Below are 13,499 nucleotides of genomic sequence, written 5' to 3'. Positions count from 1 at the left end.
TACTGTGAACAGTTGATTGTACACCATGGGTGATTGCGAATGTATCTCAATAAAACTGAATTAAAAAAAAAAAAAAAAAGCCTGGGCCCTCTCGGCTGGAAGGTGATTCCCAGGCATCCCCTTACACTGAGTTGTTAAAGCGTCTGGCCTTCTGCTGAAGTCAGTCTCACTCTTCCTAGTCTGGACAGAATACGTTTGAACAGCCCTGGTAAGCGGCTGTTTCAGTATCAAGATTAAGATTCAGCCCCGATTTTCCTTTTATACAGAAATGGATATTACAGAAGATAAATGCAGAAGACCTTGTGAAGAAATAAAACGCCTCCTGTTTCCTGGGATTACTCTGGGCATTTGCTTTTCATAGCCTAGTCCTGAGTGAGGAGTGTTACTTTTAGGTGATTTGGTTATCAAAGGAGTTAGCGTGTATGTGCTCTGTAACGGAAGTGTGCAAGGGGGCGGCCGCGGGACCTTCCCAGAGCTCTGTGCTCTCTGCGGGGTGCTCCAGAGGTTCAGTCCGCTGGTGTTTACACCCTGAGCCCACTTAGCTCCCCTGCCCCATGTGGTTCACCTTCGCCTCTGACGGATCTGCTAGCCAGGGAGGAACACGCATCCACCGCCAAGCCTGTGGAGTGTTTCCAGGAGGGCCTGCCGTGGAAGTGCTTGCAGCTTTGCTAAGGAAAAACAGCTACCATCCAGCAGACGGGCCATTTGAGTCCAGGACGTAGCTGCTCAAATACTCAGGGCATGGGGCTTCAGAGCAGGCAGGAGAGGGCGGGTCTGGATGGGGTGCAGGGGGCGTCCTGTAGGAGCTCATGGTGCGTGCGTGTGCATTTTGCAGACACCTGGAGCAGGGCTACAGAGGCCGGCTGGCCCTCCTCCAGTCGGAGGCAGAGACGGAGCGGGAACTGATCCAGCAGCAGAGCGCCAGGCAGAGGGCTGAGCTGGAGCAGGACGTCGAGCGCCTGCAGACAGAGGCGACGCAGCTCCGGGAGAGACTGACCCTCACCTGGAAGGTAGGACGGCCATGTGGGCAACGACTCAGAGTCCAACCTCTCCTACCCCAAATCTTCCTAATCAAGGCTGTATCAGACTCATCAGATTCCAGTTGCCTCAAAAAGCCGACAATTTCAGTGGTCAGGAAACATCTGTGATTTTCAAACTGAGGACCATTTGCCACAGCCAGGGAGAGTCCCGTTTCCCAATACACCTTGAGCTCAGACGTGTGACACGCCAGGCAGTACCCGCGGGTTCAGTCCCACGCCCGGGAGTCCATCTCAGCGTGGCCATGGAGGGGCAGATAGGGCAAAACGCGGCCAGAACTACGGATGCTTTTTGGCTCCAGGGTAGGGGGACAATGGCCAGGGAAGCTCTGTAGCAGCAGCTGCATCCGTCCTGCACCCCAGAGGCCGCGAGCACAATATGGAGTTAGCAAAAGAGACCCAAACCCGAGCCCACCCCGCGGGAGCCCCGAGCTTGCGCCTGAGCTTTGGTGGGGGCCCCCGGCCACACCACACCCCCACATCTGGCCCCAGCACTCATGTCTCTTAGGAGTGAGCAGGAGGCAGCTGTTCCAGTGCCTGGATGTGAGCTCGCAGAGTCCCAAGGCGTCTGGGGAGAGGGCAGGAGGTGGCGCACGAGGGGCCGGGCTGAGCCCCCCTGGGTGGGTGGGATGCAGACATGCTGACCCCAGGCCACCATCATCCTGGACCCCCAAACCCCACCTGCCTCCTTCCTGGCTCTGCCCTACGCTTTTCTTTTCCCTCTCAGCCCTGCTATGGGCTTTTTTTTTTTTTTTAACTTTTTATTTTATAATAATTTTCACCTTGCAGGACAACTGCAAAAATAATATAAAACCCATACAGAGAGTACCAGCGTCCCACCCAGATACCCAGCTCCACAAACTTTTAATCTTTTGTCACGTTTGCTTTGTCATTCTATTTATCTAGGAACCTATCTCTCTCTGTCTAATCGTTCATCCTTCCGTCGTCTGTCTATCTCTTATCTACCTACCTATTCCTATTGATCTTTCTACCTGCCTACCTATCTGCCACTTATCTAATGATCTGTTCTTCTAAGCATTTGAAAGTAGATGACGTACCTCCTGCTCCTTGGACACCTGGCCCTGTGGGGTCTTGCAAGCCCACCCTTCCCCATCTCCAGCTCTGCATGTGCCCACTCTTCCCCCCGGCACCCTGTGAGCTGCGCTGGTGCAGGTTCAAGTCCCTTGTTTAGGAAACGGCTCAGAAATGCCGTGTCACCAGCCACTCTTCCGTTCCTCAGGACCACGACCTTTCGGAACACTCAGGGCAGGAGGAGTAACTACGGCAGGAAAAGCGAGGGGTGCCGTGAGAGCCTGGGGGGCTGGTGGGGGGCTGTGGGGCTCCCCGCAAGGCCCCTCACCTGGTGCGGAGGGCAGCGAGCCCTGACTCCTCGCACTTCCCAGCCACGACCACCGCAGCGAAAGCCTCTCGCTTAGAAGGCAAACCCTGGCCTGTGTCCCGTAGGAAAATAGCCGCTTACAGAAGGAGATTCTCGAAGTCGTGGAGAAGCTGTCAGAATCGGAGAAGCTGGTCCTGAAACTGCAGAGTGACCTCGAGTTTGTGTTGAAGGACAAGGCAAGTCCTTCGCCTGGTTATAAGAGCAGGGCAGGGCCAGGGTGAAGGTGGCCAACATCTGTGAAAGGAAGACCTGGTAACTGAAGTCAGAGTTTGTCTCTGGAAATTGTTGCAGAGAAAGTTAGTGCAATGATTTTGCTCTGCTTTCCTCCCTTCTGTGGCCAGGCAGAGGCAGAAATGCCAGCACCTGCAGGCCCTGTTCGAGCGGAGGCTGGTGCCATCTGGACAGTCCTTAAAGTGGTGGCTCTTTGGGTGTCTTAGGGGGCACAGGAGCCCCCTCCCCAATCCTGCCCCTGGCCAGCAGGAGAAGGGGGCAGAGGCAAGAGACTGTGCGGGAGGCAGAGGCTGGGCAGAGGGCTCCCAGGCCCAGAGGCTGCAGGGCGGTGAGCGCTAGCCACTCCGATAAATCCAGAAAAGCCCTTCTGCCCTTGAGACCTTTTAAACAAGGCAAGGGATGGAAGATGCTGGAGATGCTGGTCCTGTTGAGGGATGGAAGTCAGCGCAGCTCGCAGACCCCAAGCACTGGAGGGGATAGAGGGAGGGACCCCACAGAGGGCCCACCTCGAGGGCCCCTGCCGTCATCTCTGTTTTCGTCCCCACTCTGACTTCCAGCTGGAACCCCAGAACGCGGAGCTCTTCCTGCAGGAAGAGCGGTTTGCGGGCATCCTGAAGGAATATGAGCTCAAGTGCAGGGTAGGTGCCGGGGAGCTGGGCTGGGGAGCTGGGGAACTGGGGGGCCCCCCTCTGAGCTGTCTTCAGCATCATCAGCTCCATTTCTTTCCTCCTTGCTGACTTGGTACCCGAGGCCTCATACAGCACTGCCCCTTCCCTGCCAACCCTCTATCCTGGTCTGCAGCCGAGCATAGCAGGGCCTGGGGGGGACCGGTGGGTTTCCTGCCTCTGGCTTCACTGGCAGAGCCCCCAGACCTCCCTGCCCAGGAATGAGAAGAAAAATCTAAGAATGCCAGTGAAGTTTACTGTTTGCTCATTTATTGGTCCTGCAGATTTGCTTGAATAATAAGTAATTATAACACGTTTCTCAAAGTTGAGCACCATAATTTATAACTATCTGAAGATGCGCTTAGCTGAAAGTGGCTTAATCTCATCAGGTCAGCACGATTGAGTTACCTTGTGGGGTGTGGAGGTAGATGCAGTTTGTCTTATCTCCCACAGATCACTGGTTTTAGGTACATCTATTTCTTTCCACTTGTAAGTCTGCTTGCAAGTCTTTGCTCTAAGTCACCTCATGCTAAAAATCCGTGATTATTTCTGGGGATGGTATTACGGTCATGGTTAAGTGGACAAAGAGTCATAGAGTAATTCTACATGATCTGAAAGTTGAGCAGATGGGGGGAAGGGAAAACATCTATCCTCGAAGCTTGTAATTAATTCACGGGGTGCCAGAGAACAGAATGTGTGGTGTAGAGCAGCTGGGTTTGAAGGGCCTAGTGTCAATTCAGTGCTTACTATTTCCCTCCAATTGAAACTAAGAGTTGATCTTTGTTCCTGACGCATGTTGCCTTGGCAACACCAGAGGATAAAGGTGAGCCCGTGGTGGTCTGAGGTTTGCAGTGAGCCCATGGCCCCCCATCCCGTGGGTTTCCTTGGACCCCAGCGTCCAGGTCTGGAGGTGCCCCCACCACTTTTCCCTGCACTGTTTAATTCTGCAGTGTGGTGTGAGCTGTGTCTGCCTCTTTCTGAACTTGATCGGTGTGTTTTGAGCTGGGGGGGGCACAGCAGATGGAATGTACAGGCAGCTTTCTACCAGGGATTGTCATTTCATGCTATATTTTTTCTTTCCATTTAAGCTTGTCAAATAGACTCAGAACCTTTTTTTTTTTATTTTATTATTAACCTGTTACCTTAGCACACTGAGTTTTGCAAACAAATGTAAATTGCTTCTTTTCTTTAACACAACTTTGTTACTCAAAGAGCTGGTGCTCATTTCACTTTTGGTTCTTGACGTTTAAATTTTTGAAACAGCAGAAATATTTTCTGTTTTAGTGCTCACTGTTTATTAGGAAATTTTCACACTGTCCTTTTGGATATTTGGGGATGTTTCAAACTAACATTTGGAGAATTTTGGAAATTTTTGTTTCAAAATAACTTCAAACTTACCAAAAGTTACAAAACTGAAAATAGTGCAAGGAACACCTACATCCCCTTTATCCAGACACACCTGCTGTTAACGTTTTATCCCCTTTGCTCTCTTGGCACACGTGCTATGTGTGTGCATATGGTTGTGAATATATGTATATAGTTTTTCTCTGAACCATCTGAAGGTGACTTGTTCACCTCCTGGCCCTGTACATCTGAATGCCCCCGGGTATATTTCCCAGGAACAGAGTTGGCCCTGTTGGGAGCAGTGGTGTATGGGTGCCCGCTCTCGCACACGCACGAGGAAGTGACACGGGCTTGAGGAAGGTGAGGAAATGGCCCTGTCTGAGTCACCTATGGTTAGGAACCACAGCTCTGGTGTACGTGCATGTGCTTGGAGTTGGGACTCAAAGCTCTACCGTGTGCTGGACGCTTGCCGACCTTCTATTGAGAAGTACCAAGCGGTCTGGCCCACCCTAGAGACGGCCCTCGGGCCCCACCATCTCCCTGTCCGAGCTGGGCCTGGGGCCCTGTGGCCACAGCCACGGAACCAGGTTTCCCCTCTGCCTGGACAGGAGCTGCAGGACCGCAACGACGAGCTGCAGGTGGAGCTGGAAGGCCTGCGGGCCCGGCTGCATGACACACGGCCTGCGGGACGACAGCCCCTGGGAGGCGTCCCGGAAGGTAGAGCCCTAATCTGGGTGGGTGGTCGGGTCTTGATCGCGGGGCTCGGTGGGGGAGGGAGCCCCCCTGCAGTGGGGAGGTGCCGTGATCAAGGCTGGGGGTTCACGGGACACCCCAGAGCAGTGGTGGTGGAGAGCTCTTGATTGAATGTTTAGATAAAACTGCTGGAAGTCTTTATTGTGACCCTGTCGTGACCTCATGGGGAACACATCTAGACTGCAGGGGATGTTTCCAAATAGCCCTCAAGGGGCTGTGGTGGGGATCAAACTAGACTACGGGACACGTGATCAGCACCGCTGGGCAAAGGGGATTCAGTAAATAGGCATCTCGGCAAAGGGAGAAGAGGCAAGAAGATGGGGGGATATGGGGACCAAATACTCCAGACAGAGGAGGAGGGGGACAGGGACAGCATTCTCCAGAGAGAAAGGAGAGGGAGCACGGAGACTGTGTCTCCAGAGAGAGGAGGGGAGCACGGGGACTGCATTCTCCAGAGAGAGGAAGGGAGCACAGGGACCGTGTTCTCCAGAGAGAGGAGGGGAGCACGAGCACTGTGTTCTCCCAGCCCAGATCGTAACTCCCGGTCTGGCACAGATTATTCTATGATCTGCGAATCGGTTTCTGTGACAGCTCTCACAAAGGAAGGGGAATAAATCGCATTAAAGTCCACTGAGTGACTCAGCCTGGAGAGGACACAGGTGGAGGGAGGGAGGGAGTGCTGGGAGATGTCCCGCTCTGGGTAGGAGCCCATGTGGGGGGACCAAGGACGAGTCTGCGGTGTGGGGAGGGGCCCTGCCCTGGGCACTGAGGGGCGGCGGGGCCCTTCCCAGCAGCTCCGAGCAGCCAAGCACCCGCCCTGTGTCATGCACCGAGCTGTTGTCTGAGTTGTAATTAGAGAAGCACAGGGCCTCATGCTCCCTCACTCTCCCAGCCATCGAGGTTCTGAGCAGGCTCCAGTCCTGCTCTTGCCAGTGCTGAGAGGCCCCGAGGGCCCGTGTCCAAGTGTTCATGGCTGCTCTGGAGACCAGAATGAGGGGTTCTGATGGCACAGCCGTCCTCGCGGTCGCCGTGGTCCCTGTGGAGGACAGAGATTGGGGTGTGCCACAGCCCCACAGCCCCGACTGCCTCCAGGCGTCACAAGTCACAGCAACCTCAGAGATCATCATCTCCCCTCTGGAGCTCTGAGAGCTCAGGGAACTCCCGTGTTGCCCTAAAGCTATTTGTTTAATAAAAGAAGAGAAAATTTGCACCTAAAAGAGCCAACATGGGAACCCAGAGTTAGGCCAACTCGCAAAATCTAAGGGCAGAGTTGCCACAAGAACACCCTCCCTTGTAGCACCAGCAGCAAGTTGAGGGGGGAGTGGTGATCTGTCAAATCACCCTCGGGTTCAGGAATTCACTAGGACTCTCCGAACTCACTGGAAACTGCTGCCCTCATGTTTACGGTTCATCGGAGGGAAAAGAGATTAAAGTGAGCCAAGTACAGGTGCACACGTGGGGCAGATAGGGGCATTCCCTGCCCCCAGCTTCTGTGCTCCCTTTGGGGTCAGGATGGGTGACTGTCCCAGCATCCACCCATGACAACATGCACAGAGTGTTGCCAGCCAGCATTGCTCAGCCAGGCCTCGGTGTCCAGAGCTTTCACTGGAGCTCCGTCCTGTGAGCTTGACTGGTTGATGGCCCCCGGGTAACCCCAGTCTCCAGGTGGACTGGCACCCCATGATCCGAAGCCACACCCTGAGTCACGTGGTTTTTTCTCTCCTGGCTCAAGACCTGCAGACCAACAACCGTCACCTCCCAGGAGCTCCAGCAAAGCCAGCCCTTCTCTTAGGGCAAGGCTGTATTCTTGAGCTCATGGGAAGCTGCAAGGGGGAGCGTGTTTGGGATTTTCTTGTGTATGTGGTCTAGCTCTCTTGGGCCCCTAAATACCCCCCACTCACCTACAGTTTCTTCATTGGAGTCGAAGGCTCCCAGACCCATGGCCCTAACTGCTGTAGACTCACCAGGAGGCCTCAGAAAGGGACAAGACTGGTGAAGGCAAGAAGTGTTGGGGTGCAGCTGGGCATCAGGTCATTTCCCAAGTCCCCAGGGGAGTATTAACACGCAGTGGGTGCCTCCTTCATCGGGGACCCCAGTGGCTTGGAGCACGTCATCCTGATCAGGAACCACTGGCCATGTCCCAGGAGAGATGACACTGAGCTCCAGGTCTCGGGGTTTGCCCTTGTGGAGGAACACCTTGGGGCCGAGGCATCAGACAGCAGCCCTGAGCGGTGCATCGTCACCAGTAAAACCAAAACGGTTTCACAGACGTGGCCTTTTCTATTCTCTCTCTGCCTCCCTCCACTGGACTTGCTGACCCTTTCTAGAAGCACTGCAGAGGTTCAGTTGGCCCCTGGAGGTGAGGAGGGCTCTGTCTGCTGCCCGAAGGGACAGTAAGGATGGGGTCGCGATGGTGCAGGGCTGGGGGTGACAGTACTGGCTGCAGCCTTCTGAGCTGGATGTGTGCCCAGCCCATATGGAGTCACCTGTTCAAAACGAAATGCTCTGTTTCTCGGGTGCTTCATTTCGGGAGCTCCCGTGGCCCCAAAGTCTACCAGCTTTATTCAGGGAAAATAATTTGGGAGCCAGGAGATGGTGAGGGTGAGAAGAGGTTTCTTTTCCCCTGCCTTCCCCAGCATGAACGAAACCCTAGCAGTGACATAAATGCAAATCCTGAGTCCTCGGGCCAACTCTGTCACATGCGTCTCACCACACACGTGACACTGGGGATTTCCTGACATGCAGGGACACAGGTGAGCCCACCCAGGTGAGCCAGGGCCACAGCACCTGACTGGAAGACGTACCCGAACATCTCCCCTCCCAGTCGATCTGCCATAGCTCTCGTTCCACGGGTGTTTGGTTGGCCTGACTCAGCTGATGACACCTGGCATGGTGTATAGGAGGTAATAACAGATAACGTATGGCCACCCAGACAGGGGAAGCTGAAATGAACAGAATCGATCCGTAAGCGCTATGTGTGCACGTGGCCGTCTACACGTGCATTAAGACCTCGTATAAAGCCCGCTCCACACAGGTGCCACGGGCTGCATCTCCTCCTCTGCCTTTTTGTTTCCTGGGCGTCATCAGGCAGCGGGGTTCAGGATGCAGTGTTTCAGGAATTAGAGGGCACTGACAGATCTTGCAGGGAGACTCCTAGTTCTGGGTGTGACTGGTCTGTGTTCTGGCAAAGACTCAAAACACCAGTTTCTAAGGGCTCCAGCTTTTCAAGTGCAGCCTAATGGGACGGTCACGTTGACCCCTTGCAGGCTGCCCCTCTCTGGTCCTTAGTCCTCTCAGAGAAGGCGCCCATGCAGTGTCAAGCTTGGTTGCGGGGCAGAAAGAGGAGAGCCGGTATGAGTCCCTGGCGACATCCGGGTGTCAGATCGGAGGCCTGGAAACGGGAACAGACACCCTGGCGTCCTCAGCGCGGGGCAAACTACACGTTCTGCTCTTGGCAGGCATCCTTTCGTGTATGGGGGAGCTGCCTCCAGTGAGCATCGAAACGGAGATCATGATGGAGCAGGTGAAGGAGCACTACCAAGACCTCCAGGCCCAGCTGGAGACCAAGGTGAGGGGCGTGGGGAGCCACAAGGGGTCGGGGCATATGTCTGCTTCACAACAGGCTAGCACCGTGGGGGTGGGGGGGAGTTGGCAATGAATGTAAATAGGGATGGCGTCAACCCCCCTTTGGAAAGATGCAGGACAGAAGGAATAACTAGGAATGGGGAGGAGACAGGCTGCAGGTTCCCAGAGCATCACCACGGGCCATGCTGAGTGAGGACCACCAGCCCGTGGCCCGACCCTCCTGCCCTTTTGGGGCTCTGGCTTCACGGCGGGATGGCCCTGGGATATCTTTGGGGATGAGCTCATCTCCTTGTTCTGGTATTAGATGGCAGCATGTGTTTTCTAAGAGACAGTGTCCATGGCTTGTTGACACGTGTCACGTTCCTCATTCAGTGAGCAGTGAGGGTAGGGCTGGCTCTGCTTTGGGGTCCCTGGGCGGAGTCACCTGAAGCTCCTGGACATGACCTTGCCAGCCTGGGGCTGGTCAACAGTCCTGCCTGCCAGGGCCTCTTAGTAGTCGCCACACCCTCTGCTCTCTTTGCCCATCCGGGCAGGCACCTGTTTCCACTCGGCTGCCAGGTTCCTTTGCTCACCTGTGGGGCCTGCCTCGGGGGGCTCCACAAGGAAGCCTGGGGACATTGCAGGAAGCCTGGGGCTCACACCAAGAACTCAGGGAGCCTCATCTCTGCCAGCATCACCGTCGTCCCCACAGGTCCTGGAACTCCGTGGGGTCTGGGCCATCAGCTCTTTGCTCGTCAGGCCTGACAACCTCGTGTTCCCATGCCGTCTGCTAGGTAAGTGTCATTAGGAGCCCCTGCTTCACGTTGCGCGTATTTTGCTTTCCAGGTGAATTACTACCAGAGGGAGATGGAGCTGATGCAGAGGAACTGTGAGAAGGAGAGGAAGGAGCTGGAGCAGGCCTTCCGGCTGGAGGTCAGCTTACTGGAAGGACGCAGAGCCGAGCTGCAGGAGCTGCACGTGAGGGCGCAGGAGGCCATCCGAGGCCTGCAGGAGCAGCTCCGGAGCGTGGCCCGCGAGCGCGAGCTGGAGAGGGCAGAGATGGAGCAGCGCTACACCCAGGAGCTCTCGGGCCTGGCCCAGCAGCTGGCGCAGGAGAAGGAGCAGCTGGGCGAGGCGCTGCGGCGGCAGCATCGGAGCGAGCTGCGGCAGACAAGGTCGGTGCCTGTTTGCATTCGGGATTTGAGGTCGAGGGCTTCTTGCCAAGACACAAAATTGAAATCGAGTTTAGGTAGACTGCTCGGAATTGCAGTGCCTTCCAACAGGCAGTTTCCCACGGGCAGAGGGAGGAGGGCTCAAAGAACAGGTCGCTAAGGTTTTTACTTTAAATTAAAAATACATGTTGGATGAAGCTTGGGCCATGAAGCGATTCGCTTTGCAGTATTTTAACTCACTGTTATTTATTTTCTGTCTCAGGCTCCACTGGTAGCAAACGAGGATATAGTCTTCACCATTTAATGTCACATTCTGATCTTCCAGGACATGCCTTTACGGCACGTGGCAAGATGGATAGAAGGTCTCAGAGCTCTAAAACAATTGGAGAGAAAGTCAATTTGGGTCAGTGGGGTTCTCAGAAAGGCCAAAATGTGTGAGCAAAGGAGATAGAAAAGGTTTCTTTGGAAAAGCTCAATGTGGTATTTTATGTATTGCGGTTGTCAGATTATCGGAGCATTATCTACATGCCCTTCGATTGCCGAGTCAGTCTTGCTCAGCGGAGGAAGTAACCAGTTTTTGCAAACACAGCGCTGGCTGCTGGGGCCGCCCTCTCCCACAGACAGTCCTGGGCCCTCCCAGCTCCCAGCACGCTGGTCAGAGCCTGCTGCCCGCAGTTGGACCCTGGGGTCTCCCACTGGCCAGGGAGAGCAGACACTGCGTGGCTGACGTGCTCCCTACAAACTCCTATACCACAGGCACCCACGGCGGGTCCTTCTGGGTCCTTTAGGGTCAGGAATGCGGGGTTGGGGTTGGGGTTGGGGCCATGTGGGTGTGGCTGTCCTCAGCCGGGAGGATCACAACCCACAACCCAGATGATGTGGGCTTTCCCTAGACACTGTTTCTGCCTGTCCTCGGCACGAGGAATTGGGGGTGGGGGCAGCTTGAAACGTGGGGTGTGACACAGGGAATGACAGCAGCTGCCTGGGCCTGTGACCCCTGCCCACCCCCCTCCAGGTGACCCCAGGGTGGTAGCCACAGCCATCAGTGGCCTGCCTCTCACCCGGAGGGTAGCTGGGAGTCCTTTTAAAGTTACATGCACTTTCCAAAGCTGTTTCCTCTTATGCTTGTTGCCTCCCTGACCCCCAAGAGACCACCAACAGAGGGACTGGTGAAAGGGGAGCCCCCAGGCCCGTGTGCTCTGCTGTCTCCACCTCCCCCCACCCCCTGGACCCTTAGCCTGGAGGCAGCTTGGCCCCAGTTCCTCAGGAGCTGCTCTTGCTGCCCAGAAGAGCTCACATCATCCCCAACTCTAATTTATTCAAACTCCACTGCCCAGGAGCAGAAAGCAGACCCTCCCCAGGCTCTGGGCTTTCATCCAGAGCTTGCTTTGGCCCCAACTCTCTCTTCCTGGGGTTTCCAAAGCCCCCAGTCCTGGCAGCTCAGACCAGCGCCATCTCATAGAGCTCTCTGCAGCGAGGGACACACCCCACATTGATGCTGGCCAGTGTGGGCATCCCAGCCACGTGGCCGCTGAGCACTTGACATGCAGTGCATGTGACTGAGGAACTCAATTTTGATTTTGTTTAGTTTTAATCGATCCAAATTTAAAATAATCCTGTGTGGCGAGTGGCGTCCACACTGGCCTCTGTATTTGAAAGCCAACCCCCCTCAGGGCAAACCCTCTGTCTGGACTCTCTAAAGACTATCCCAAGGAAAGGACGAGGGGAGAAAGCAAACCAAGGCAAGGGGAGTTTAGGACGGATGCTCAGGCAGCCCGTTCTCCCTCAGAGGAAAGGGTGGGCTCCCAGCTGGCAGCACCACGGCCCGTGTGACCGGCTCTGAACCCGGGTCCCTGTGAAATTGTTTCCGTAGGGAAGAGGCTGAGGTTGAGCTGAGCCAGCGGCTCGCGTGGACCGAGGCCCAGCAGGCCGCCCACCGCCAGAACTTGCTGCTGCAGCATCAGCGCGAGAAGGACCAGTTGCTGCAGAAGCACCGGCTGCAGGTGCGGGCGATGGCCGAGCAGCTGGGCCTGGAGAAGGCGCGGAGGGAGGAGAGCGAGAAGGAGATCCTCAGGCGGTGTCAGAGGCAGCAGCTGAAGCGAGAGGAGCTGATGAGTGAGGAGCAGGCTCGGATTTGCAAAGCGTTCGCCCTTGAGAAGGAAAGGCTGGAGGGCACGTATCGGGAGCAAGTAGAAAGGCTCGCCCAGGAGGCGGGGAAGCTGAGGGCTCTCTTGAAGGATGCCGACGCGGTGGCGGGCGAGCCAGGCGGTGCAGGCCTGCCCCTGTGTCCAGGTGAGAGAGAAAGGGAGTGGTCACCAGCCCAGCTGAAACATGGGGAAGCCAGAGATGAGGCTGCAGGAGACGGGTCTGGTCCAGAACCTGCAGAGGATGTGACTATTGTGAACAGCCAGCCATGCTGTGTAGACCCCAGGCGGACCCCAGCTCCTGTGTCCCAAGGGCTGCCTGAGAGCCACAGCAGCAGAGAGAGCCATCTGGGTTTGCTAAACGCTGAAGAGGTGGCTCCTTCAGTGCCACAGTCGTACATGTGTTCCCCTGGGGCCAGAGGAGGGGTCCTGGAGAAACCAGGGCCTCCTGCCAGTGGTCTGGCTTCTCCCGAGTGGCTCCAGCCTAAATCCCAGGAGCAGCTGCTGTCGGGAATGGAGGGACAGAGCTCACCAGTTGCAGCGGGGTGGGGACAATCAACCCCCCTGGGGAGCACCCCAGAGAGCAACCCCCAGGGCAGGGCACAGGCCGGCGGTCAGGGAGCCAAGCCCCTGGACAGCGGTGGGCAAGCTCTCCAGCAGGTGCCCGCAGCCCCGCAGGGGAAGGAGGTGGAGGCGCTCAGCCCAGGGAGGTGGAAGGAGAGAGAAGTGGCCAAGCCGAGCCAGGGGGCCAACGCGGTGCCAGAGAGAGAGAAGAGTGACATGAAAACCAAACTTATGCAGCTGGAAGGCATTGTTCGAGCCCTTGAGAAAGAAACCGGTTCAAGAGAGAGCAACAGGTTTGGCTTCTCCCCGTTGTTACAAATGCAAAGCCAGTACCCACTAACCGCTGTCACTGATGGCTTTTTGCATGCTCCCTTTTCCTACTGACCAGCTCGTGGAATCGTGGACTGTGAGGTGGGAGTGGCCCTGTAACCCTGTACCCAGCCCTGTCCCCACACTTGTGCCCATGTCGGAGACTTTGCACGCAGAGACAGGCCTGTCCCGGGCAGCTCAGCAGCTCTGGTTTTTTGCTGATCCCCAGAGCTTTGGCATGGTAACCCCAGGTCTCAGACGTAGGTGTGTCCATTGCCCTTGTCCTTGGGGAGCTCTTGTTGGTCTCCAGGACAAAG

At 55.9% G+C, this 13,499-nt stretch overlaps 1 protein-coding gene across 7 annotated transcripts in view; it reads left to right on the top strand.

Moving 5' to 3' along the window:
* Window positions 1-13,499, top strand: part of NINL (ninein like) — a 190,609-nt gene that overhangs the window by 144,260 nt on the left and 32,850 nt on the right. For 6 of the 7 annotated variants that reach the window (XM_037811299.1, XM_037811301.1, XM_037811297.1 and 3 more), the window contains 8 exons: window positions 836-1,010; window positions 2,502-2,612; window positions 3,225-3,305; window positions 5,285-5,393; window positions 7,757-7,822; window positions 8,888-8,997; window positions 9,840-10,168; window positions 12,039-13,166. In XM_037811299.1, the coding sequence (XP_037667227.1) occupies window positions 836-1,010; window positions 2,502-2,612; window positions 3,225-3,305; window positions 5,285-5,393; window positions 7,757-7,822; window positions 8,888-8,997; window positions 9,840-10,168; window positions 12,039-13,166 (2,109 nt within the window). The remainder of the gene's footprint in view (window positions 1-835; window positions 1,011-2,501; window positions 2,613-3,224; window positions 3,306-5,284; window positions 5,394-7,756; window positions 7,823-8,887; window positions 8,998-9,839; window positions 10,169-12,038; window positions 13,167-13,499) is intronic. The other variant, XM_037811296.1, reaches the window with a different exon arrangement.

This window comes from Choloepus didactylus, chromosome 19, assembly GCF_015220235.1.
Source record: "Choloepus didactylus isolate mChoDid1 chromosome 19, mChoDid1.pri, whole genome shotgun sequence".
Lineage (NCBI taxonomy): Eukaryota > Metazoa > Chordata > Mammalia > Pilosa > Megalonychidae > Choloepus > Choloepus didactylus.
This window is presented reverse-complemented; position numbering and strand designations above follow the sequence as displayed.